We start from the raw sequence: 26,916 nt of genomic DNA, 5'->3' as shown, positions 1-26,916 counted from the left end.
GGACAATTACTCCACATCCATGCAACCTTCTGTACTACTAATGCATAGACTCAGACAAATAAAGTTCTGAATTACATAACAAAAAAAAAGTCAATAACTTTATTTCTGTCATCACACAGCCTCCTAGGCTGATAGGGGAAGAAAAAAAGGAATATTGTAGGCAAGGACACACAAATATAGGTTTGTGAAGCTCCAAAACGCTGTAAGCCAGTCACGTTACCATAAGGTGAAGCTTATTTTTGAACTATATCATCATAAGGCTACTGCCTCACAGTGCCAGGGACCCAGCTTCGATTCCAACCTCGGGCGACTGTCCGTGTGGAGTTTGCACATTCTCCCAGTGTCAGCATGGGTTTCCTCCCACAGGCCAAAGAGGTGCAGGTTAGGTGAACTGGTCATGCTAAATTGCCTGTAGAGTTAGGTGCATTAGTTAAGAGGAATGGGTCTGGGTGGGTTACTCTTCAGAGGATCGGTGTGAACTAGTTGGGCCGAAGGGCCTGTTTCCACACTGAAGGGAATCTAGTCTAAAATCTAGTCTATAAAAAAGATAGACACGGTAATTTCCTCAAACAGCAAGTTGAGACAAGAATCCGTGTCAGTAGACTTGTTCCACTTTGACAGGTCATCCATTAAACAATTACTTGATATGACTGGCAAAGGCTAATTTACAAATCTCCAACCCATTGCCTATACAAGATAAAAGTGGAGCAAAGACAGTTAGTTATGAACTTTCAAGTGCAAATCATCATCCTAATTCAACCACCTCGGGCTGAGCCAGAGAAAAACTAATAATGTCACACCAGCCACATAATGTAGGGTTCTTCTAGTGCAAATTCACAATCTTAAACATGTGTTGAAGTACTCCTTACAACTTGCACTGTTCAATAATCTAATATTAAACCTATGTTATGAATTCAAAGCTTTAATAATTAAAAGGTGCTTTACATTTAGTAAACAGACATTATGGCTCAGAGAAACATAAAGCAGCAACTTATAAATCACTCCAAAAATTGCTGAAGCTTCACTCCTACAGATTTATGATATTAGAGTCCATCTATTTGATTTGTGCCTTGTATCCTTCTGCCAGTCATCCATCACCCCATATAGCTGAAGCTATTCCAATTTCCTATTTGGATGCTGTGGCATTTACAAAATTAACATTCTCTATGGCATTCTGTAAAGTCAAGCACACACAACATTACAGTCCAAAGACACAAAGAAAAGTTGAGGATTCTAATAAAAAAACAAGTCACCCTAGAAAAATTCGCAGAAATGAATGCAGGACTAGGAAATCCCAACAGCCAGATATCAATTTTTTTTGTACAATTGACCCTCACAGTGCCGATTAAGTTTAACTTGTATTGAAAGCTCCTACAATCTAAGCCAACTACCTCACTTGACAACTTACCTAGCAACATCTCAACTTCAAAATTTCTATCCAGTTTCTTGGTATATTTTGAGAGATCACTAAAGAATTGGATGTCATATGGTCTGACAGCAAGATAGTTAAAAAGAAAATCAGACCATATTTTTATTTTTTGCAGTATTCAGACGTTCGGTTGTTAATATAAAATTAATAATACAAGCTGTACATGTTCTTTTCCTTCAAAGGCAAAGAAAATACTGGGAAATCAAAAGTATTTTCAATATTTTTACAATTATCTGAAGCAGTTTTCAACTCTCTATCTAGCAAGCACATAAACATGTTTATAATTCCAAAACTAGTCTAATGCCAACTCAGACATCTCTGTCCAAGTGCCCTGTTTCTACTGATCCTACATTTTAAAAATGTCCAAAGCACATTTATACTTTCGTACATAGTTTAATGATAGTGTTACAACCATAGCAGACGGCCAACAAATACCAGTTTATGTACCATATTGAAAATGTGAAAAGATTTATTCTGCATGAAGTTAAGGGAAGTCTAAAAGTTAGTCACAATCAATGGACTTATCTTTGAAATATGGCTATCATCATGTAGGTAAAGGCAACAGCTCACCTTGACATGGGAATGTTCCATAAATATCAAGTGAACCAAATGACCAAGTTTGAATATGATAGAAAACTTGGACAGAACACGAGAAGAATCTATGATCATGGCATTTTCATCTCAACATGAGAAGGCAGATGGGACAGCAGGTTGAACAGTCTAAAAAACATCTGTGATAGTATTGAAAAAATTCTGCACTATGGCTACAAGTGCACATGATAGAATAGTTGAAATAGTGGTGCATCATGGCCACCTGCAAGGCTCTGTGGATTCTTATTAGACTATCAAGAGTTAAGCCAGTGTCAGGCATCATAGAAATGTTTTCGTCATTTCCTTCCCTCATAACTTGGAAGACATTGCTAATTCAACTTTACCAAATTTCAGATCAGAGAATTAAAAGAGAAAAAGGTTTTGCGTATCCATCAGAAAATGAGCTATGACTGTATGATATCAGATTTTAACAAAATAACTGACCATTGCTTTCTGCTCATTTGCCTCATCAACAAGGAGAAATCAACAGTTTTAATTCACATTCATTAAACTGACAAGCACATTGACTTAGGTGCATTCTTGGGAACATGGATGATAAAAGTACACATTAGTGCATTTTCAGAGTTTCCTACTTGTATGCTTTTACTTCATTAAAGGAAGCTATACTCAAGAAATAAGCTTAAGTAGAAGAACAAAGATAGGCCCAACACAAAAAAAAAACAACGGTCTTGGCAAGTTAAATCAGACTGAATTTATTGTGTATTTTTATACTTATGCTACAATTCTTATTTCAATACAATGCTCTCTGGTTACTTACAAAATTAGACAGCAGACTAAAGGGACTAAAAGTACTAAGTTAAAGCCCTAGCATTTGAATATCCAATCTACACTGATACTTCAGGACACTATTGAGGGCAAGTTTAATTGTCAAAAGGTTTAATAAGAGTTCAGACTGAGGTCCTATTTGTTAGAATATGCAAAGTCCTATGAAACTATTCACAGCGAGTTGGGGTTTCCTTGTAACCTGACCAATTCAACCAATACTACCAGGTTATATTCACAAGTCACTTCCCTTATTTGCTGTTGATGGCATCACGTTACAAGCAAAATAACTGCTGAAATTGCTTCTGGTACGTAGGCAATTTTGGGATATCTGAAAGATGTCAAAACATCAAAGATCTTCCAATAATGACAAGTTGATAAATGGTTCACTACAATGCTCAGAAAACCGAAGAGCCGTTTATGTCCAAATAAACCCAGGAAAACTTCTTACAGCAAACCTATCTAGCTTTTGTTGGGTCACCTGAATCTTTTTTGAGTATCTGAAGTTAAGGTTTGTAAACAGAAATCTGATATCTCAAGTTTCATCCTGAGCACTTACAGCTTCCCCGGTAAAGAAAATTTACAAAAACCACAACTTCCAGCTTCAATTCCTATTCTGTGGTTTGGTTGATTGATCTCTGCACAGTCAAGTAGTCAGGGGCAGGCCTCAGAATCCCTGGACAATTTCATGGAGCAGAAAGTAAGGAAAGAAATAGATCAGCATGTGTGCCAATTTCTGATTGCAATCCAGTTGCCCCTTCTGGCAAATGCAAGCATCTAAATACAACATCTATTCCTGGTTCGCCATGGTGCAAACTTCCCCAATCAAGTACTAATTTACTCAGGCTATGCGCAACCTTAAGAGTCTTATACATTTACACATAAAAATTGCCACTTTGATGAACTACCACTGAACTACATACCCGTATTACCACTTGCAGGACAAATGAAGAGAAAAATGTGTCATGATTTACTAATAGTACTCACCATAATTCATGAACAACTATGTTGGGAAAAACAGAAGTGTTGTTACAGGCCAATCTAAAACCTGTCGAAATTATATTACTTGAGCCTGAGTTTTGCAATAGCATTGCTATTTGTCCCACCAATGGCACGCATTAAATATCATGAGGTTGCTTTGACTATGTGGCAGATACAAACTAAACTCATTATAGTCGTCTTGTCTTTTCAGGCATAAGTGGCTTTAGCAGTGTGATGTTTACCAAATTCCTCTGTCTCATCCTAACATTTTATCTTGCTGAATTTGGTTTGAAATTATTTTCAAGTTTTCCACATTTCTTCAATTATATTGATTAAGTACATACATATTTAGTTTCTATCATCACTCTGATGATTGATATCATTCTCAGACTGTACTGTACCGTAGCAAATGCATCAGTCTTTTCAAGCTGCAAGGTGTAGAGGTGATTTGGCCCAGACCTTAGATACTCTGGAAAAATTTGACTACTTAAATTGCAAAGAATTAACACTGAATAATTGAACACATTTGTACTCCCATTACCCTGAACAAACACTCTAACTTAGTTGCAGTGCATACCAGACCTGAGGAACAGTTACTCAGTTTAACCAATAATATGCCTTAACTGTAATTTTAAAGCAGCACATCTACTACATTTATGCATATCATCTATGTCAGCTACTCCTTGTTAGTGTTAACGTCAGAGTTTTGAACTCTGATAAACAGTGACAATAGTTAATAAATAGGGATTTTCTGTTTAATGGAGAAGTGCCTGATAAGTATGGAATTAAAACTCTTTAGTACATTTAATACACAACTAATACAGTGCCTCATAACAAGGATTTAGAAACAGAATTATGCTCAGTGTTGTTAGCAGTTGGTGCTTTCCTTGCCCCGAATTGTGTCAACTTTCACTTAAGTAGAGAAAATCATCCAAAACACTTCAAGTTTGATTATTTAAATTTGTGAAGTTGAGGAGAAGACACTCAGGTAGACTACAAACTTGCTCAAAGAAGTACTTTTTAAGAACAATCTTAAAAGAAAATATAGGAGGTGGAATGACAGGTAGGTTTATGGAGGGAACTTTGGACCGGAAGCCCTGGGTAGCACACGGCAAGTCTGCCAAAACTATGGTGAAAGACTGGACATTGTACCTCTCCACATCTGGCTTCTTGTGCAAAGTTCAAAACTCAATGCTGCAAGCAGTCTGGCTCAGTTGAGGTCGTAGTGTCTGGGGAAAAGATGGAATTAGTGGTATGGCAATAAGGCCTATCGCAGGTTGGGGGCAAAGGGAAATTTGAAAATAATTATTCAAACCATCTGATGTGTAATGGAAGGAAATTGACAGTCATCCATTTCAAGATGGCAACACAAAATGTTTTTCATGCGCTACAACTTTCCAGCACAGAATAAGTGATTGACAACACTATCTCAACATTATTTAATTCATGCCAGGATAGAGGCAGTAGGGGGAGGGGTAATATCACTGGATTGGTCATCCAAACCCTCAGGTTAAATCTCTGGGGGAGATGGGTTTGAAATCACACTAAGGCAATGAGTAAAATATGAATTCACCAAAATCTGGAATTAAAAATAGCTAGTCTAATGGCAACTATGTACCCATTGTGGATTGTCATAAAAATGTATCTGGTTCACTAACATGCTTTTCAAGTAAATAATCTGCCTTCTTTACTTGGTCTGGCCTGTATGTGACTCCAAATCCACAGAAACGTTGTTTGAATAGCACATTGTAAAAATTTATCAGAGTGGATAATGTAGTTTTGTACCTTCAACAAGCATCCACTTCGAGCTCACCATCCTCACTCATGACATTCAACAGTTTCCTAAACATATTTTGCATTTACTTAGCCAACAAGTATAAATACCTTTGAACTTCAGAGCACATCCATCGAAACTCCAAATCTGCCTCAAATTTTGCAGATATGTTCCATTCTTGAACTACTTCAGTCATTTGTGCTTCCCCCAACATCTGTGGTGACAAATTTGCAGCAAACCTTCAGAGCTTTTCATTCTTGACACTTGCATTCACTACCACCCTTAATGCAGAAGCTGAAGCAAATAAGACTTTCCATCTGCTTCAAGCACGTGTTGGAGATCAGGTTGGTGAGGCACAGCACACGGATTGAGTCATAGAATTAAACAGATCCTTCAGTTCAGCTTCCACGCTGACTGTAATCCCAAACAAAACTAGTCCCATCTGCCACGTTTGGCCCATATCACTCTGAACATTTCTCATGCATTTATCCAAATGTTCTTTAAACATTACAACTGTATCTGCATCCACCACTTCCTCCGAATGTTCATTCCACATATGAACCAGTCTCTGAAAAAGCTGCCCCTCATCTTTTTTAAATCTTTCTCCTCTCACCTGAAAAATATACCCCCTCGTATTGCAACCCTCCAATCTTGGGAAGAGACACCTGCCATTCACCTTATTTATACCACTCATTATTTTATAAATCTCTGTACAATCACCCCTTAACGTCTCACATTCTAATGAAAAAAGTCCTAGTCAATCCACCGTCTCCTTATAATTCAATCCCTCCATTTCTGGCAATATCCATGCACATCTCTTCTGAGCCTTGACCTGCTCAATATCCTTACTTGGGGAGACCAGAACTAGACATGGTACTCACCACATCCTGTACAATCTCAACATAATGTGACAACTCCTATACTCAAAGACCCGAGCAATAAAGACAAGCATGATAAACGCCTTCTTAACCACCCTACCTGAATGTGATCCAAACTTACAAGACTTATGTACCTGAATCCCTAGATTTCTCTTCTATTAGACTACCCAAGGACCTATTTGTAACTGCCTTTGTTTTACAAACATATTATCATGCATTTGTCCAAGTTAAATTTCATCTGCTATTCTTCAGCCCATTAGTCTACTACGTGGAACCTTGTCAAAGGCTTTACCAAAGTCCACGTAAACAATATCACTGCTCTGCTCTTGTCAATCTTCTTGGTTACAAACAGCTCAAGTTTGTGAGACATGATTTCCCTCACACAAAACCATGCTGACTGTCCTGAATCATTTCTTGCCTCTCCAAATGCAGATTCTTTCAGAATCATTTCCAACAATTTACTCACCACAGATATCAGACATACAGGTCTACAGTTACTTCTTCTTACATCCCTTCTTAAAGCCACAACTTTAGCCACTCTCCAGGCATTCGGGATCTCACCCATATCTATAGATGACACAAATATTTCTGCAAAGGGCCCTGCAATTTCCTCCCGAAACTCCCTTGAAAAATAGGAGGGAGCCAAAAGTAGGAACAGTGGTGAAAGTGGGATAGAGCCACTCAGTTGATTATCTGGCTATGATTGGATTGACAATATAGAATTAGGTGATCACAGTCTCATTCAATTGAAGGATTTGATGTCCCCCAAAATCAATTTGATCATGGTTTATTTTCAGTGTACTAAACACATGCAAGTCTTATCTGAGAGATTCAAACATTTGGGAGTATTTTAGTAAAGCAACAAAAATGCTCAAGGACTTCGAATGGAAGACTGAAGATGGAATAATTATTTCAAAGAACAGTGATGGCAAGGAGGGAGGTAATTATGGCAGTTTTGAAAGTAGGAAAGACAGTATCCAAGGAGGGGGAAACATTTGCCATGTCAACTAGCATAATCACAGAATATTAGAATCCCTGGAGTGCTGAAAGAGAACATTTGGCCCAGCAAGTCTGCACCAACCCTCCAAAGAGCATCCCACCCAGTCTAATCCCTGACCTTACCCCATATTCCCACATTTACCATGGCTAGTCCACTTCGCCTGCACATCCTCAGACACCATGGGGCAATTTAGCATGGCTAATCCACTTTACCTGCACATCAAACCCAAATCCCTGGTGCTACGAGGCAGCAGTGCTAACCACATGCCATAAAGCCTGGGAAGGATGGTCAAGTGTTCGGCAATTCAGTTCAGAGCTCAAAAGATGCACATCTTGTACAAAATGGTATGGCCATAATTAAGCAGAGGACAGTTTAAAATGGAGAAAAATATTAAAAATGGAGGAGAAGATAGTGCACACAAAAAGAAATCAAGTTGAAATACTGGAGCATGGAACTCATGAGTCAGAGTAAGCCATTTAACCCATAAAATCTGCTTTGCCAATCAATAAAATCATGGTTTATCTGGTTGTGATCTCAACTTCACTTTCCTGTCTGAGTCTTACAAAACATAACTCCCATTTTGACTAAAAAGTATAACTCTCCCTTGAATAAATTCCATGTACAGCATCCATTGCTTTCTGGGGATGACAATTCCACACACCAATATCTCTCAGAGAAAAATTCTCCTGATCTCAATCTTCAAAGTGAGCACCTCCATCACCCTCCCCCAACATTCTTCCACCCCACAGCTGTGCATCCTGAGGTGAATAAATAACTCATCGCTGAATCTGAATACCCAACTACAGGTGTAATAGGTGATGTTTCATGAGGCAGATGGTTGGGATGCTAAGGAGTTTTCACACAGTCCTTTCACTGAAGAGTCTGGCCTCCACCTTGGCCTCTCAGAGATGCTCAAAATGGTGGGCAACTTTATTAATGCTTCTTTTCTAGTTTAGGTTGTTTACAGGAAGAAATTCTCACTTAACTGTGGGGATATTCTTTTTCCTCACAAACTTTAACATTAAAGCGTCCCCTGCCCTCTAAATCCAAGAGTAGAAGCTCTTTGTTATTCACTTGACCACTTTCTCAAAAAACTGAAAACAATTAGTTAAACATTATTTCCTTTCCAAAACATGGAAGTTGATTGAAATTACGAAGGATAAGAAAATATTCAGCAGGGTCTATGCATCATGTCTTTCTTCCCAATTTTAATGAGAAATTTAGTTGAATCAAGAATAAATTTGTTTAAGGAGAGCTGCAAGGTTTGCAAAATGGCAATTGCCCTAAAGGAGATAGATGAACTGAGAAGAGTGGGTGACATCAAGGTGAAATAAAACAATTAGGATCTTGTATCAGTATCAATAGCAGGTTGTGGCTGCAATAACTTCAACATATGGAAAAGCATCCAACACTCAAGATTTCTGCTGATCACGTGATTTCAAGAAAATTATCCTTAATAAAAAGGAGGATAATATTAATATAACTTCCAATGGATGGTCATGCTAGTGGAAGATATGGAGATAGGCAGACTCTGCACACCAAGGAGTCAGCAGTAATGTGGTGACTGACAGGAAAGTTAACAAGATTAGACATCAGAAGAATGCAGGAGCTGTAACAGTTGCTTTCATGGAAGGCCCATTGGAAAAGCTAACAAAAGAAGCTGAGAATTTTATTTAAGTAGCAGCATTCAAACCTGGAGAGGTGGCAGGATAGTGAGAAGGGACAGTCATGGCAGAGGCACAAGTTGGGAGGTGGCAGGAGCAAACTTTTAATGCCGGGACAAATGAAGAGCAATGATCGGCTAAGAAGCTGGAAGAAAGAAATTGGCTTATTCTAAAGCAAAAGTTAATTCGAATCTCAGAGCAAGGCATTTGTAATAGAAGGGGCCCTTTCTAAATTAATGTTACTGAAACTAAGGGCATGGGTAATAACCAAGGGGAGCCAGTTCATCTTTTCTCACCTGAGAGCTCAACAATTTGGAACCATAACAAACTGCATAATCTCATCTGGGGTCAAAGCACAGCAAAATAAAGCGTTTACTTGCAACATCATGAAATTCAGTAATTCAATGTCAGCTGTCCATGCATAAATAAAAATTCAGAGAGGTTTTTAACCTGCCAAATTCAAATATAGAGACAAAATAAAAATTGCAGATGCTGGAATCCAAAGCAGACAAGCAGGAGGCTAGAAGAACATAGTCAAGCATGTGATGCTGGAAAAGCACATGTCAGGCAGCATCAGAGGAACAGGATAATCAAAGTTTCTGGCAAAAACACTATCAGGAATGAGGCTAAACACAGCAAGCCAGGCAGCATCAGGTAGTGGAGAAGTTGATGTTTCGGGTGCAACCTTTCTTCAAGACCTGAAACGTCAACTTCTCCACCTCCAAATTCAAATATAGAGCTAGTATTGTACAGAATATTGAAAAATTTCCAATCCACAATCAATCATTTATTCAGACCGAGGAAGTGAATAAATTGCTATAATCCTGACAATGGGTTCCTGCCTTTTAAGCGTTCTAGCTTCAGGCATTATTCTCAAGTGTATTGGAAGTTTATTCTTAAGAATCCTTAATTGGGGAGTTGAAAAACCAATTACCTTCTAATTTACCCTTCTTTATTCCCTGGATCCCAGATGTTTTGCTACAATCCACCAGGAATTAGCCAAGCAAAGATCACAGGCACAAACCTGCATATGATTACACTACAGGCATTACAGAAAGTCACCACATGGAACTTTAATACTTTCAACTGTATGAAATTAGCAGTGACAGATGAATATAAATTATGTCAGTTCAAAATTGCAGTTGACCTTTGATTAAAAATGCAGTCATTGCTATAATTGGTTTGTCATAATTTTCCACTTAAAACGTTTTTGAGTTTTAGTGACCTCTTTATAAACTGATCTAAACTTAAACCATTCTAAGTACAGAGGGCCTCCAACTGGTTGCCTTTTGTAGTTGATGCAAGTGGCCCAATTAAACAAAGTAAAGCTGCTGAGCAGAGGAAGGGAATGCGGGGAGGAAAAGTAAAAGCCATGATCTTAAAAGGATTTAGCTGCTGCCAAATTATCAGTATTGAAACTCCAACTGCTAAACTCATGATATTCTTCTTTGTACAAGCCCTGCAAACATTTCAGGATTTACAGCTTTCATGGTGATTAGGACAAAACTATTATGGAGAATATTTTGTCATAATATTACTGTTTATCATCAACACAACTGTGCCCAGTCTCTTGACAAGACTTGGTCCTGCAATTAGAGAGGCAGATGCTTGCCATACTCCATCAATTCATGTTCCCTTATTAAATAGAATACAGTTTTTTTTAAAGTCAATACTCAATGGCATTATGCCCAATACAACTATAAAGTGAAAAAGGGAGTTTACGGGTTAATGCGAATTAAATCTGCAATGAATACCATTCATTGTGAATCCTATCAGATCAAATGGATCAGTTGTAGAGGCAATGAGGAATTTACAAGAGCAGGAGATGTGATGGATGGCAGTTATGGGGGGGGGGGGGGGGGGGGGGTCACAGATACAATCACATAGATGGGTTAACTCCAGGCAAGATAAAAGAGGTAGGCAGTTAGTGCAGGATTTTTCTATGGCTTTTCCCATTTCAAACAAGTATGCTGTTTTGGAAAATGTAGGAGGTGATAGATTCTCAGGGGAACGTAGCCAAGTTTCTGTTATGGAGACTGGCTCTAATGCAATGAAGGGTATGTCGGGTTCCGAGAGATCAGTTGTCTGGACAGACAGACATTTCTGTGGCCAGCAGCGAAACATCAGAATGGTGCATTGCATCCTTGGTGCTGGGATCAAGAATGTCTCAGAGAGGGTGCAGAATGTTCTCAAGGGGGAAAAGGGACCAGCAGGAGGTCAATGACATAGGAAGGGAAAAGGTTGAGATTCTGAATGGAGATTACAGAGAGTTAGGCAGGAATTTAAAAAGGAGGCCCTCGAGAGTAGTAATATCTGGATTACTCCCAGTGCTACGAGCTAGTGACGGCAGGAATAGGAGAATAGAGCAGATGAGTGCATGGCTGAGGAGCTGGTGTATGGGAGGATTCACATTTTTGGATGACTGGAATCTCTCTTTGGGTGGAAGTGACCTGTACAAGAAGAAGATTGCACCTAAATTAGAAGGAGACTAATAGCAGGGAGATTTGCTAGAACTGCTCAGGAGGATTTAAACTGGTAAGCGGGGGGGGAATAAGAACTCGGAGATAGTGAGGAAAGAGATCTGAGACAGGTACAGTTGAGAACAGAAGTGAGTCAAACAGTCAGGGCAGGCAGGGACAAAGCAGAGAACAACGTAGGACTGATAAAGCTTGGGAGAAGATTTGTAGCTCGGGTGCTCGTTGTTGTTGTCATTCTGTTCGCCGAGCTGGGAATTTGTGTTGCAGGCATTTCATCCCCTGTCCTTAGTAGCCACACACTCAGATGACAAGCAACATGAGTTCGACTGGGACAACACTACTATAATAAGACAAGCCAAACAGAGAACACCCAGGGAATTCCTACAGGCATGGCACTCATCCACAGATTCAATCAACAAACACATCGACCTAGACCCAATATACCAGCCACTGCAGCGGACAGCTGGAACTGACAACCGGAAGCGGCAGAGACAAATCACTATAAATGCTGGAGGAAACATCACAGAAGTGCTTCACAGGAGGCTCCCAAGCACTGAAGATGTCACCTAGACAGGGGACGAAACATCTGCAACACAAATTCCCAGCTCGGCAAACAGAACCACAACAATAGAACTGATTGCATTAAAATAATTGCAGTTTAATTTAAGGGGCTTAACAGGGAAAGCAGGCGAACTCCGGGAATGGTTAGGAACATGGGACTGGGATATCATCGTAATTACTGAAACATGGCTCAGGAATGGGCAGGACCGGCAGCTTAATGTTCCAGGATACAAATGCTATAGGATAGATAGAAAGGGGGGCAAGAAAAAGGAGTGGGAGTGGCGTTTTTGATGAGGAATAGCATTACAGCTGTGCTGAGGGAGGATATTCCCGCAAATACATCTAGGGAAGTTATTTGGGCTGAACTAAGAAATAAGAGAGATGATCACCTTATGGGATTGTATTAGAGACCCCTAATAGAGGGAAACTGAGAAACAAATTTGTAAGGAGATCTGTTATTTGTAAGAATAATAGGGTAGTTAATTGGTAGGAGATTTTAACTTTCGAAACATAGACTGGGACTGCCAGAGTGTTAAGGGTTCAGATGGAGAGGAATTTTTTCAGCTTGTACAAGTTGATTTTCTCATTCAGTATGTGGATGTATCTACAAGAGAAGGTGCAAAACCTGACCTATTCTTGCGAAATAAGGTAGGGCAGGTGACGGAGGTGTCACTGGAAGAGCACTTTGAGGCCAGTGACCATAGTTCTATTAGATTTAAAATAAAGTAGTGATGGAAAAGGACAGAGCAGATCTAAAAGCTGAAGTTCTAAACTGGAAACAATTTTGACGGTATTAGGCAACAACTTGCAAAAGCTCACTTGGGGCAGATGCTTGCAGGTAAAGGGATGGCTGGAAAACGAGAAGCCTTCAGAAATGAGATAACAAGAATCCAGAGAAAGTATATTCCTGTTAGGGTGAAAGGAAAGGCTGGTAGGTATAGGGAATGCTGGATGACTAAAGAAATTAAGGGTTTGGTTAAGAAAAAAAAAAGAGAAGGAAGCGTATGTCAGGTATACACAGGATAAATTGAATGAATCCTTAGAAGAGTATAAAGGAAATAGGAGTATACTTAAGAGGGCAAAGAAAGGGACATGAGATAGCTTTGGCAAATAGAATTAAGGAGAATCCAAAGAGTTTTTACAAATGCATCAAGGTCAAAAGGGTAACTAGGCAGAGAATAGGGCCCCTCAAAAGATCAGCAAGGTGGCCTTTGTGTGGAGCCACAGAAAATCCTAAATGCACTAGTATTTACTGTGGAAAAGGATATGGAAGATATTGACTGTAGGGAAATACATGGTGACATCTTGAAAAATGTCCATATTACAAAGAGGAGAAAGTGCTGGATATCTTGAAATGGGTAACGGTGGATAAATCCCCAGGTGTTCCCTAGAACTCTGTGGGAAGCTAGAGAAGTGATTGCTGGGCCTCTTGCTGAGATATCTGTATCATCGATAGTCACAGGTGAGGTGCCGGAAGACTTGAGGTTGGCAAATGTGGTGCCACTGTTTAAGAAGGGCAGTAAAGATAAGCCAGGGAACTATAGAACAGTGAGCCTGACATCGGTGGTGGGCAAGGTTTTGGAGGAAATCCTGAGGGACAGGATGTACATGTATTTGGAAAGGCTAGGACTGATTAGGGATAGTCAACATGGCATTGTGTGGGGAAAATCACATCTCACAAACTTGATTGAGATTTTTTGAAGAAATAACAAAGAGGGCAGAGCAGTAGATCCGATCTCTATGGACTTCAGTAAGGCGTTCGACAAGGTTCCCCATGGCAGACTGGTGAGCAAGGTTAGATCTCAGAATACATGGAGAAGTAGCCATTTGGATACAGAACAGGTTCAAAGGTAGAAGGGAGAGGGTGGTGTTGGAGCGTTGTTTTTCAGACTAGAGGCCTGGTGACCAGTGGAGTGCCACAAGGATCGGTGGTGGGTTCACTACTTTTCATTATTTATATAAATGATTTCAATTTGAGCATAAGAAGTACAGTTAATAAAGTTTGCAGATGACACTAAAATTGGAGGTGTAATGGACAGCAAAGGTAGGTTACCTCGGATTATACTGGTTTTTGATCAGATGAGTCAATGGCCAGAGGAGTGCAGATAGAGTTTAATTCAGATAAATGTGAGGTGCTGCAATTTGGGAAAGCAAATCTTCGCAAGACTTATACACTTAATGGTAATGTCCTAGAGAGTGTTGCTGAACAAAGAGACCTTGGAGTGCAGGTTCATAGCTCCTTGAAAGTGGAGTCGCAGGTAGATAGGATAGTGAAGGAGGTGTTTGTATGCTGTCCTTTATTGGTCAGAGTATTGAGTACAGGAGTTGGGAGGTCATGTTGTGGCTGTACAGGACATTGGTTAGGCCACTGTTGGATTATTGCATGCAATTTTGGTCTGGTTACTATTGGAAAGATGTTGTGAAACTTGAAAGGGTTCAGAAAAGATTTACAAGGATGTTGCCAGGGTTGGAGGATTTGAGTTTTAGGGAGTGTCACAGGTTGACGGGTGACCTTATGGAGGTTTACAAAATTATGAGGGGCATGGATAAGCAGACAAATTCTTTTCCCTGGGGTAGGGGGGAGTCCAGAACTAAAGGGCATAGATTTAGGGGGAGTAGGGAAAGGATATCAGAGCGACCCAAGGGGCACATTTTTCATGCAGAGGGCGGTACATGTATGGAATGAGCTGACAGAGGAAATGGTGGAGGCTAGCACGATTGTAACATTCAAAAGGCATTTGGAAGAGCTTGGAGGGATATGGGCCAGGTGCTGGCAGATAGGACTAGATTGGGTTGGTATATATGGCCGGTATCGACGGGTAGGACTGAAGGGTCTGTTTTTGTGTTGTACGTGTTGCAGAATCTACGACAAAATGAATTTGCAGCATCCAATCCATGTTATAGTTGAAAAGCGTGGCAATGTCAGGAATACATTTGCCATTGACTTAAACAGATAATTATTACTGAAGTCAGAAAATTGGCCCAATAATGAGCAAAAGGAAACAGCTGACAAAATTTACTAAATTTGGGAAAAGGGTGTTTAGCAATCAGATTTCATCCTAGAAACTTAAATATATATCTATTATTATACTAATTAGTTTCCAAACATCAAAAATTAAATATAAATTGTTACAAGGAAACAACATTTGAATAGAAATAGATCTCACTCTGCATTTTGCTTCAATTGGACTAATCTAGTAAATTACCCAAACTGGCAAACTCAAAACAATTTAATCAGTTGTCCTTTGGGGTGACAGACTTTCTTGTAGTACAATGACACCGGCAATTTTTACATTGAGATTAGACAATTAAAAGCAACTAGATGTAATTAACGACTTGCACTGAAAATGTAAGCGTTTCAGTTGGTCCATATCAGTATGCCACCTACAGTAAAAAATCAAATACTACAATACTTAGCTATAACTGATCTTTGAGCAGTTGGGCATGAACAGACTTCAGTTCGTTATCTTACGTAGTACTGGTACATCACCATTTAAAACAAAAAGCAGAATCCTTGCTTACAATTTTACCCCAATTAAATCCAAGATTATTTCACAATACAGCAAATATTATTAATATTGCTTTAATATTGCACTCATGACAAAACATTGCTTTCTCATACTACTTTTAACGATATGCAAGAATGGTTTCACTAGCAGATACCTTTTCATTCACCTAACAGCATTCTGCAGAAGATTTCCTGTGCTCCCTAACATTGGGTCAATCAGTTCATAGTTCATTTTACTGCTGATGCCATTAGCAAGTATTTCAAAAATGTGCCTGAGTACTGGTGGATTTAAAAAAAAAGTATTCGTAGCTCTCTCAAATCATCTCTGTGCATTAGCTCAGTAAAAGAATGATTGCAGGTACTCAATCCAATGTCCTTCTAAAACATGGATTCCAGTTCAGACTTTCAGTTTAATTATATTGATGAATGCGGAAGGCAGAAGATATCTTCTTTTAGCTTATTCTGTTCATTTCTTTTCAAAATTAAAACATAAAAGAACAATCTTTGAAGGGTTTGCCTTTTAAACTCCTCTGTCCTGACTAGCTATGATTCACAGTGGAATATGACTGAAGACCAAGTGACCCTTGTACCTCACACAACAATAACGTGCATAAAACTCTTCAGTTGGGGGCAGCATCATCAGAATAGGCCCAAATTCCATTCAGCATTCTAATTATACTTGCAGTGTGAGCTATTGACTCATGCTCTTAGGAACACAAACTCAAGAAATTTTTGTTTCCATTGGCTGAGAACAGAGTTAATTTTGGAGAAACTCTTTTGGCTCAACAAAGCCGCAAGTAAAACTGACAGGTAAACCAAATGAGCAATTTAACCTGGTACACATTATTTTTAAAAAGTTACATGAAGTCTCTCTCGTCCAACAATGTGACATTAAGGGTTTTGCAGGGAGGAAAATACACTAATTAAAAATTGTACCTGTAAAATATCCAAATCCTTTCCATATCAAATAAATAACACACTAAGTAGTATGATTTCCTAGTTCTAAATCTAGCATTTTAGAATTATACAAATTCTGAATTTCACACAGAAACAGGCTTTCAAACAGTCAATAAAAAAAGGAAGATGCTTTGTTTTTCAAATAAAAATTCGCAATACATTGTATTGTAACCAGCAATCAAACATGGATCCTCAGCTAAAGGATCTCAAGCAACCAACAGACAAATCACTTGCACCAATTTGGAACGACACATGGCACTATGCTCAAAGCAAGAAATAGCCAGGATCATCCATACTGGATTAATATGAAAAACAGTTGCAGATGATTCGGGCACAGTGTATTGCACTCATGACAGAGAAAGCAACTGGAACTGTGCAAACTAAGAGACTGGATAAGATAGCAAACTAGGCAAGACATTTAACAATCAAAACAATGAAAGTTAAAATGAAGTATAAAACAAGTTCTGATTTTTCCTTTTATTTACAGAACACTATTAACATACATTTGTGTTCTTGAGCCTCTGTAAGCATTCAAATACTCTTATGAAGCTAAGGATGCAAAATGTGGTTCCCTCCCAGTGTCAAGGAAACTGCACTCAAAGGACTTTGTCAAATTGCAGGTCGCAGAAAAGTCAGCCATCTACATTTGCTGTTATCCAGGGGATAAATAGGAGAGAAGAGAAAGCTTTCCAATACAATGCATCATTACAGTCCAAGAAAAAAAACAAATGAAATTTTCACTGTCCCATATGGTCAGGGTGGTTCAATGTGGATAGTTCAACCCAATTTTACAATACAGAGTGAGACAGACAAGTTACCTTCAAATATTAACAAACTCACCATTCCTGCAATCGCTTCTGAAGTTAAGGTATACTTTTATCAAGAATAAAATGAAATCAGGCTTCTAATACATCAGACCTACAGCACGACTTGAGCTAGGGATAGTTCATGGCGTTTCAAAGTACAAATGGGAAATTGTTCTCCCCCAACACCAACATCCCTCGACTTCATAAGTTCATTCACACATGCATATAAAATATAAAAAAGGGACAAACAAAATAAATCATTCTGTATTTACCTGACTGTAAGTCACCACAGATAAGTTGCTAGAGTGACTGTTAGGGGAGATATTTACAGAGTTCTGCGACAGTCCATTTTGATCTTGTTCATTTTGGTCTTCAGTTGGGCCCCATGAATTTTTACTAATTGGATTTGTACTTTGGCCCCCGGGGTCCTTCACATTGTTGTCTTCAGATTGCCGGTTTTTCTGTGGTGAAGCGAAAGGGTTAAAATTGCCTTCAATCTTGCGACAGGGTTGTGAAGAAAATTCTGTTTCAAATGAAGAAAGCTGCTGCGTAACTCCTAAAAGGCCTCCGATTTCAACACTCAGAATCACCCAAATCACATCTGAGAGCGACATAAAAGTACATAGTTATGATTAGTTTGGCATTTATAACTTAGTGCTAAAATTCTTATGTTCCTAATAACCACAGCACTCAGTACAACTTGCATTTACATATTTTCCACTCACAAACATTTTCTTGAGATGAACTTGATATGATTGCACTAAAAAAAGTGCAGAGGAGATTTATTTACCTGGGCTAGAGTGTTTTAGCTATTTAGAGTATAAATAGCCAGGATTATTCGCCTTACAACAGAGACGGCTGAGGTACAACCTGTGTAAATGCCACAACTTTTTACTTTCTGTATTTTTGATTGGTGGATTAAAATGAGAATAGCGCTGTTTATATATATAAAAAAAAATCAAGGACTGGGAAAGAAATTGCTACAGTTAAAACAAATTACTGGATACTCAGTATTAATTCTGTTTACACTGTTGCTTTGCAAGCAGTATGGGAGGTGAGGTAAGACCATAACGTACCAGGGTATGCGCACAGACAGTGATTCAGCCAGCAACAGGTAGCAAATGCCAACAGCCTGACAACTCTCTAACTGGATTGTGGGCAGGAGACCCTATATCATGACCTGAACTGAGAACATGTGGATTTACAATCAAGGGTGAGAAGTTCCATGCTTGCTGGAAGAGCGGTTTTTGTATCTCTATTTCTCTGCAGTACAAGTATCTGAATAAAACCAGTTATTTTCTCCCATCATTTGCTGTAAGCTGTTGCCTTTAACCGTAGGTGTTCTGGACCAGACCTGACCCCATTAAAACATTTTAAGGTAGCACAGACTGTGGCATTTTCAAAGGTAAATGTCAATGCCTTGTTCTACAGGTAACGCAGCTGGTCAAACTACTCACAGTTAAGCAAAGAAATAATATATTTAAACACCAAAGCAAGTGGTGAAGGCTGGTACAATTGCAACATTTGGCATCAGGATGGATATATGAATAGGAAGGGTTTAAAGGAATATGGGCCAGGTGCTGGCAAATAGGACTAGATTAGGTTGGGATATCTGGTGAATTGGACTGAAGGGTCTCTTTCCATACTGTACATTTCTATGTCTATAATTAAAATACAACCAAACGATGAGGAATTTACAATAACTTAACTGTTGGAAAATTTTATTAATAGATACAGTAACCCTTAAGAATTATCTTTTCCAATCTGGTAACATCTCATAATCACACCCTCTGCCGAAAATAAAATTTGCAAAAATAGATTTGTTTCACAGGTACCCCAGAGAGAAACCCCAGCTTCCAACTTTAACCGAGGAGAGAGAAAAGATAGCTCCTACTTCAAGCCTACAACAGCAACTGCTTAAAGCTAGACCTAAAAATAGAGAGCCTGCTCTGAGAGAGCTTGTCACTCTATCTCTATTGTTCTAAATTACTAAAAAAACACCAAGGCAATACAAGCTGTTTACTTTCTAACAGACAGCTTGGGACCTCTCATTCAATCTCTCTTTAAAAAGAGAGGGACAAAATAACCATTAAAACGCCAGAGCATGTCACAGTATGAAAGATACTTTATAATTATGTACCAATCACCCAATGCTTTCTGCTAAGTGGTGAAAGAAACCAGCAAGTAAATAAAAGAACAGAAAGGCTTGGGAAACAAATGCAACATTTCAATCAATCCTGGCGACTGGTGCTCGAGAACTTTTTCCTGAGTTTTTATTTTCTCCAACAACAACCCCAATTTTTTTGAGTCGACCTCAGTGTTTAAGGGTTTTAAAAGGGGGTTAGAGTTTCAACTAGTAGAGTTACATGCTGATACTTGATAGTTTTGTTTACCTGTGGCCAGAATACTTTGCTTGAAATAAATAGCAGTTCAGCACAGGAAACCAGTGAACATTTCCTATTAACCTGACTACATCAGATGTAAATTAGGGATTGTGTACTTAAATCATCAACTTATAATGGAACCCTGTGAGTGGAGGAGTCCAATAATCAGCACACTTGCCCAAGCAGATTATAAACCTATCGACATGGTAGATAGGAAGTAACATGTTATTGATCCCTTGACTAAGGGACAAGAAGCCATAGATTTAAGGCTAACGGCAGGAGGTTTAGAGGGGATTTAAGAAAGAATTGTTTCACCCAGAGATGATGGGTATCTGGAGGTCACTGCCTGAAAGGGTAGTAGAGGTGGGAATGATCACACCAATTAAGTAGTATTTAGATAAACACTTAAAATGTTACTGCACACATGGCTACAGGCTAAGTGCTAGATAATGGGACTACAGCAGATAAGTGCTTGATGATCGAAGCAGATGCAAAGGGCCTTTTAGCATGCTGTACAACTCTAACATATAATTCTTTGTTTATTCAGGCACATGGTTATTGCTAGCTTTGCCAGAATTTGTTGCTCAAACATAATTGTACTTGAGAAGCGCAAATGTTGGTGAACTGTCTTGAACTACTACGGGTCTTGCAATGTTCACGGGTTCTAAAGATTTTTATTCAACAAGTGAAGGATAGCAATGTCGTCCCCAGAGAGGAAAGAGAATGACTTGGAGCAGAATTTGAATGTAGTTTCCACGCATCCACTACCCTTGTCCTTCCACATGAGAGAGTTTGCAGATTTGAAAAGTGCTGTCAGAGCAACCTTGGCAAGTCACTGCTGTCTATTTTGTAAGTGATACACATTTCTGCTGCTACACTTCAGTGAGGAAGCAAATGTGGAACATGGTGGTTAGGATGTGGATCAAATGTGCTGTTTTGTCCTGGATGGTGTTGAGCTTCTGGACTGTTGTTGGAGCTCCACTCATCCAGACAAGAGGAAGATAATCACTCACAATCCTGACTTATACCTTGCATGCAATGGACTGGTATTTGCAACTCAAGAGGAGTTACCCATTCCAGAATTCACAGCCATGGACCTGTTCTTGAATCCAAACATATAGTTGATGTTGTTTAGTTTGCGTTCAGTAGTAAACCCATGATGTTGATAGTGGGAGATTCAGCAACAGAAATGTCTTAAAGCGATCAGATCCTCTGTTTGTGACAGTCATTTCCTGGCACCTTTGTGGCATGAAGGTTATTTACTACTTATCTTCCTAAGCTTGGATGTTGTCCAGGGCTTGCTGCACTTAGATAAACAGTTTTGGTGTACAAAAAGTGCTTAAAATTATGCAACAATCATTGAATACCCTCATGTCTGACATTATGATAGAGGAAGGTCATTGATGAAGGATGTTGGGACTGGGACGTGACCCTGAGATACTCCTGTAGTGATGTGATCCTTGGATTGAGATGAATGATCCCAACAATCATCCTTCTCTACGCTAAGTAGGACTCAACCACATGACTCTCTTCCCCTGGCTCACATTGACTCCAGTTTTGTAAAGGGTCTTGATTGCCAAGTCAAATGCTGCCTTAATGTCAAAGCCAGTCACTCTCACCACCAGTGGCCTAACTTGTTCTTTGAAAGTTTTCAAATTTTACGATATTTTGCTTTGAGAAAATAAACAAGTCTATCTAATTTTCTTTGGCTGGAGGCTTTGAATAATCTATTCCAGCTCCAAATACTATTTTGTACACCGACATGAGCTTTCTCAGGTCCTTTTCAAGTCAGTCACCTTCCACAATAACAGTGCTGCTTTGATTAGCAAAGAGGGACACGGTCATTAAAACATAAGAGTTTCTGCTGCAGTCCCTTCTACCTGGTTTTGTCCATCAATGATCTTTCTATCACTTATCAGAGATCAGTTCACTTCCTGACATATGGAGCAGCAAAACTTTCCACGACAATCCCCTCTCTTCCAACTCCATGCACAGGTCCCAACTAAAATGTGCCCAGAAAAACCTTATTCTCGGCCTCAAATACCACTCAATAACCAGCGAGGGGTAATAAACACAGACAAATGACTCTCATCACATTGTTTCTACGCTGTCTGGACAGAATTCACACGCAGTCAGCAATACTTCAGAAACAAAATGCTCATGGGGATGAATTTAACTCATCATCCTATTAATATAGGCTGCGATGATTAGATTATATTAGATTACTTACAGTGTGGAAACAGGCCCTTCGGCCCAACAAGTCCACACCGACCCGCCGAAGCGCAACCCACCCATACCCCTACATTTACCCCTTACCTAACACTACGGGCAATTTAGCATGGCCAATTCAGCTGACCCGCACATCTTTGTGACTATGGGAGGAAACCAGAGCACCCGGAGGAAACCCACGCAGACACGGGGAGAACGTGCAAACTCCACACAGTCAGTTGCCTGAGGCGGGAATTGAACCCGGGTCTCTGGCGCTGTGGGGCAGCAGTGCTAACCACTGTGACACCATGCTGCCCACAAATGCTTATGTAATAAATTGCATCCTTGATAATATTAGGAACTAAAGAGCTAATAGCCTTATTAAGCTATTGCATCAACTAAGTTTATGCAGACTCTGCTTTCATCTCAAGCCAATTTAGAGTGTCTCCACTATAAATGTGAAATAATTTTTAACATGAATTAGTGCAAAACTATAACTTCCTGCACATCAACAAAGAAAGGATGTATCATTTTTGCCAGTCTGAACAAATTCCAAATAAAGTAAGCTCCATCTTCTATATTCAAAATTCTGTGTAAACCTCTTGCAGATAGATTATTCAGCATCTTCCAATTTTTGACGAGTTAGATAACGGCAGAGATAAACAAAAAAGTGGGAGAAACGCAAGGACTTAAGAGTGAGCCTAACTGAAACATACACAACATCACAAACAGCTTGTTTCAGAAAAACATGAATAAAAAATATAAATCTTCCAGACTGCCACTTCATGGTAATTTTTATTAAAAACTTTTATGAATTAAAGCTTTGTTATTCAAAATCACAAATTAGGAGGGACAGTAGTATGTGGGGGCAAAGCAAATACACAATTTAAAAGCACAGACATCTTAAAGCTGAGTCTCAGTCTTGTTAAAACAGAAAGGAGATAAAATTACAGAAATGATGCAAAATCAGAATCTTTCTAAAAGCATACGAAAGTTTCTTCTCTATGTGGCTGCATTGTTGCATACATGGAGTCTCAGGAGTCACAATATCCCTGGGTAATCTACATACATCTCAACCTGCTGATACTGCCATTTTACCCTCATGATGAAGGGATTTATTCACTCATTAGGCAACATTACCAAGAAAGGTTTTTTGCAAACCTTTCAGGACAAAAGGTTTACAGAGGCTAATGTTTAAGAAACAGCAGTACAAAAAGAAAGAACTATCTCAATTTCATGGTCAAATTATCAGGCTTCATAGGCTATGACTGACTCAATGTAGTTTGAAAATCCCAGTTCCAAAGATATATAAAAAAAAATCAACATTAATGTAAGACCATCCACTTACAACATAACATTCTTTATACCGAGACTTCACATTTACTTGCTAATTTATCACAGGTTAATAAGCCATGCAGAATATTTATTAAAGTCCTCTTCTTTTTATTTGATTATTGTAATTGGAATTTTAATACACTGAAGATAGTCAAATTATTTATTACTTGGACAAAATAAAATCAGGATAAAACATGACTTGCCCTAATTCTTCTCAAATTTGTGGTCTATTTTATCACATTACCTCCAAAGTAAAGTCCAGTAGCTGTACACATACGCCACTGTCCTTGGTACATTGCTGGTGTCGTTGGACTTCGCATTTGAACGCTGACATCAGTAACTTCCTGAGGTTCCAGTGACCGGACCATCACCATGTTAACGTGCCCAAATTGGTCACCTCCCACGTATTTTAAGGACACACCTGGAGGCCATTGCTCTGTGCCTAGGAAGGAGAAGGGAAAACAAGGGGACCAGTACTGTCTGTCCAGAGATATCGACTCAAGTGGTTCAAAATTTTAATCCAAATTGGAAAAATTACTAACTTACCAAAATATAACTAATTTTCCAAATAAGCAAACAAAAGCATTTATTCTGCAAACTAATCCTAAAATATAACAATGAAATGGAGAATGCACAACTGCTGAGTAAAGAATAAGATTTAGTTGGCGCAAAACATATCCCTTCTCATCCAACATGATGTGAACATAATTTTTGCCTTTAGAATCCCAACAAGACAAACACAATCTTATCTCATTTGGACAGATCACTTGGCTTCTGTAATAATATTGTGGGTAAAACAGCACTCAAATAAATAAGCTTCCATATACTAAATTATTGAATTCCCTCAACTTTGGCATTTATTACTACCAGTAATTTACTTTGATTCAGAAAGAGACCTGACAACAGCCACGTCCCATTATGTTTGACGGATATATATTAAAATGATAAAATGTACTTATGTACTGCTGAAAAAAGATTTGGTAAAAGCTTTTCATCTTGCACACATCAGGACAATTTGCAAGAAATATCAAAGTAAAGGGAAAACAAAATTTCTACTCCATGAGGAGAGCTCTGATTGGTTGGTAACAGAGTCCGACTGACTGACATGATTTGGAGTTGCTGGTATTGGACTGGGGTGTACAAAGTTAAAAATCACAACACCAGGTTATAGTCCAACAGGTTTAATTGGAAGCACACTAGCTTTCAGAGCGATGCTCCTTCATCAGGTGATTGTGGAGGGCTCAATCATAACAGAATTTATAGCAAAAATTTGCAGTGTGATGTAACTGAAATTATACATTGAAAAATTGATTGTCTGTTAAGCCTTTCATCTGTTAGAATACAGTGATAGTTTCACTTCTTTCACATGTAAATCACAAAACCCTTTTTTTAAAAGTTGCATTCTCGGGTTAGCTGTTAACAATGGTGATAGCTAGACAATATGCTGAAGGTGTTAGCCCCCTGTGTTCTCTGTCTATGACCTGATGTTTAGATTGATTCTAATCCAAAAAGTGAGATAACAGAGTTTTACATAAATTCATGCAGTTTTTGAGCTCAGAATTCTACATGTATGCATGCAGTTTTGGAGCAAAGTGCAATGTAACTCTGCAAGTACAAATTCACCCCACAAAATATGTGTGCGCATGTGGGTCTTTGTCTGTCTGTCTGGGGTGGGGGTTGTGTGTGTGAAATGTATGTGTGTGTGTGTGTGTGTGTGTGTGTGTGTGTGTGTGTGTGTGTGTGCGCGCATAGTGAGTGCAGAGTGTCTGTGAGGGGGTGCATGTGTGAGAGTGTAGGAGTGTGTGTGTGTGTCTATAAGGGTGTGTGTGTAGGAATATCTGTGGGTGCGTGTAGTGCAATGGTGATCACCTGTAATGTGGCATGAACCCAAGGTCCTGACTGATGGAGGCCTTGTAGTGGAGAAGATACCAGTTAATGAAGAGTGAAACTTAACTGGCAACTTTAGCTTAAATTTTAAAGCAGGCAGGTTGACTCTGACTGGTCAAAGCACAGGCACAAGAAATGAACCAGACAATGACTGTCACTATTTTGTTGAGTTGAGACAGGCACAATGTTTGCAGACATTCTTTCTACCTTTAGAAGAAAGCCTCTGGATGTTAAAAAAATATGCAGTTTCAGAGACACTGATGTACACCACACAAAGTCCAACTGATAATCTGAACACTCAAAACTGTTTAGTCAATGTTGTCCAAACACAAAATTACAGCTAATGTTGGACGCTTTTCAAAGTTTTGCAAGTGCAGTCTTGTGTACGAGCAGTACATTTTTTGTTACAATCAAAGGGATATGTTGTTTGACACACTCCTCCATCTATCTTTAGGACATTCCAAGCACCACATTGGTATGGTAATTTCAGTGCCACGTTACTAATTTACTTAACATGCAAAAAATCTTTTTGATGAGATGACTGCACCCTTTTAGCAACAATATGCACGATTCTACTGCATAGTTACAGTGTGAAACAACTAGCTTTAACTGTTTTGCAAGCTTCTGAGATAGAGAAATCTCAGGTAGACTGAGCACTGTTCTGTGCAGACAAAGATGTACACACAATGTGCACATTTCAAATCAAAAGAGGTGACAATTAAATGCCACTCATCATTAACTAATGCATTCCCAATAGCAACCAAATTTCTCCTCTCAATGCAAATATTGTTTTTCCTTTAATTTAGTATTTCTTATGAATGGTCCTGATGAGTAGAGATAAAATCTTTTGCCAAAATGTATATTTTTTCCAGCAATACTCAAGTTGTATATCACCAAGTTTTATTCATGAACAGTTGGAAGCCTGACCTTTTGTCCTTGAGCCCTATTTGTTAGCTAAAAGTGGTCTTTAAAACATCCCAATCTCAGTCGGGAAAGTCTGTAATTGTACAGCAATATTTCACAGTTCAAAAGGAACATACTGTCAAAATGCCATATGCCCCTCACTATATACTGAGATCTCAAGATTTAGACAAATAAATTCAAACTACCATGAAAGGGAGGAACATTTCATTGGTTAGTAAAGTATTACAACAGAGTACACTACATGGGCTTATACCAATGAATATGTTTCTGTCTTTTAAATTGTATCAAACAGAATCTCAACTATACAGAGGTCAAATACTGGAAGCAACAGGTTGGGACAGTGATGAGCAAAATTTGAGGTAATGAAACAAGTCAATCTGAGCACAGCTCAAGCATCACAATCATACAACAAAATGCCAGTACTAGTGGTACTTCTGGAAAGTGAGAGTTTTGGGGACAGGGGACGGGGCAGAATAAAGTCACATTCAGGCCTACCTTTTCAATCAGAAGATTAAATGCATTAAACAGTTGCACTTTCCACAAGTTTAAAAAAAATCAAGTGCCAAGACAGTTTTCATCAATAGCTGCATACCACATGCTAACAATTGTTTTGCAGCAAATTATTCTCAAAGTAGATGTAATTTGGTTGATGTCAAATAGGTCATATACTCGTGTATTGGTCGAATTTTGAAAACAGTTTTTTAAAGCTGAAAGTAGGGGTCACCTAATACACGGGCACAAGCTTACACAGGGCTTGAAATTCATGCGG

At 38.9% G+C, this 26,916-nt stretch overlaps 1 protein-coding gene across 5 annotated transcripts in view; it reads right to left on the bottom strand.

The window, feature by feature from the left end:
• ilrun (inflammation and lipid regulator with UBA-like and NBR1-like domains) overlaps positions 1–26,916 on the bottom strand; it is an 87,226-nt gene that overhangs the window by 23,433 nt on the left and 36,877 nt on the right. For 2 of the 5 annotated variants that reach the window (XM_060845545.1, XM_060845546.1), the window contains exons 3-4: positions 23,581–23,778; positions 17,682–18,010 (exon numbers count right to left, since the gene is read on the bottom strand). In XM_060845545.1, coding sequence (XP_060701528.1) covers positions 17,682–18,010; positions 23,581–23,778 — 527 coding nt within the window. Of the gene's footprint in view, positions 1–3,442; positions 3,480–5,668; positions 5,773–17,681; positions 18,011–23,580; positions 23,779–26,916 lie in introns of those variants that run through there. The other 3 variants (XM_060845544.1, XM_060845543.1, XM_060845547.1) reach the window with 3 other exon arrangements.

Source organism: Hemiscyllium ocellatum, chromosome 26 (assembly GCF_020745735.1).
Source record: "Hemiscyllium ocellatum isolate sHemOce1 chromosome 26, sHemOce1.pat.X.cur, whole genome shotgun sequence".
NCBI classification, from domain to species: domain Eukaryota; kingdom Metazoa; phylum Chordata; class Chondrichthyes; order Orectolobiformes; family Hemiscylliidae; genus Hemiscyllium; species Hemiscyllium ocellatum.
This window is presented reverse-complemented; position numbering and strand designations above follow the sequence as displayed.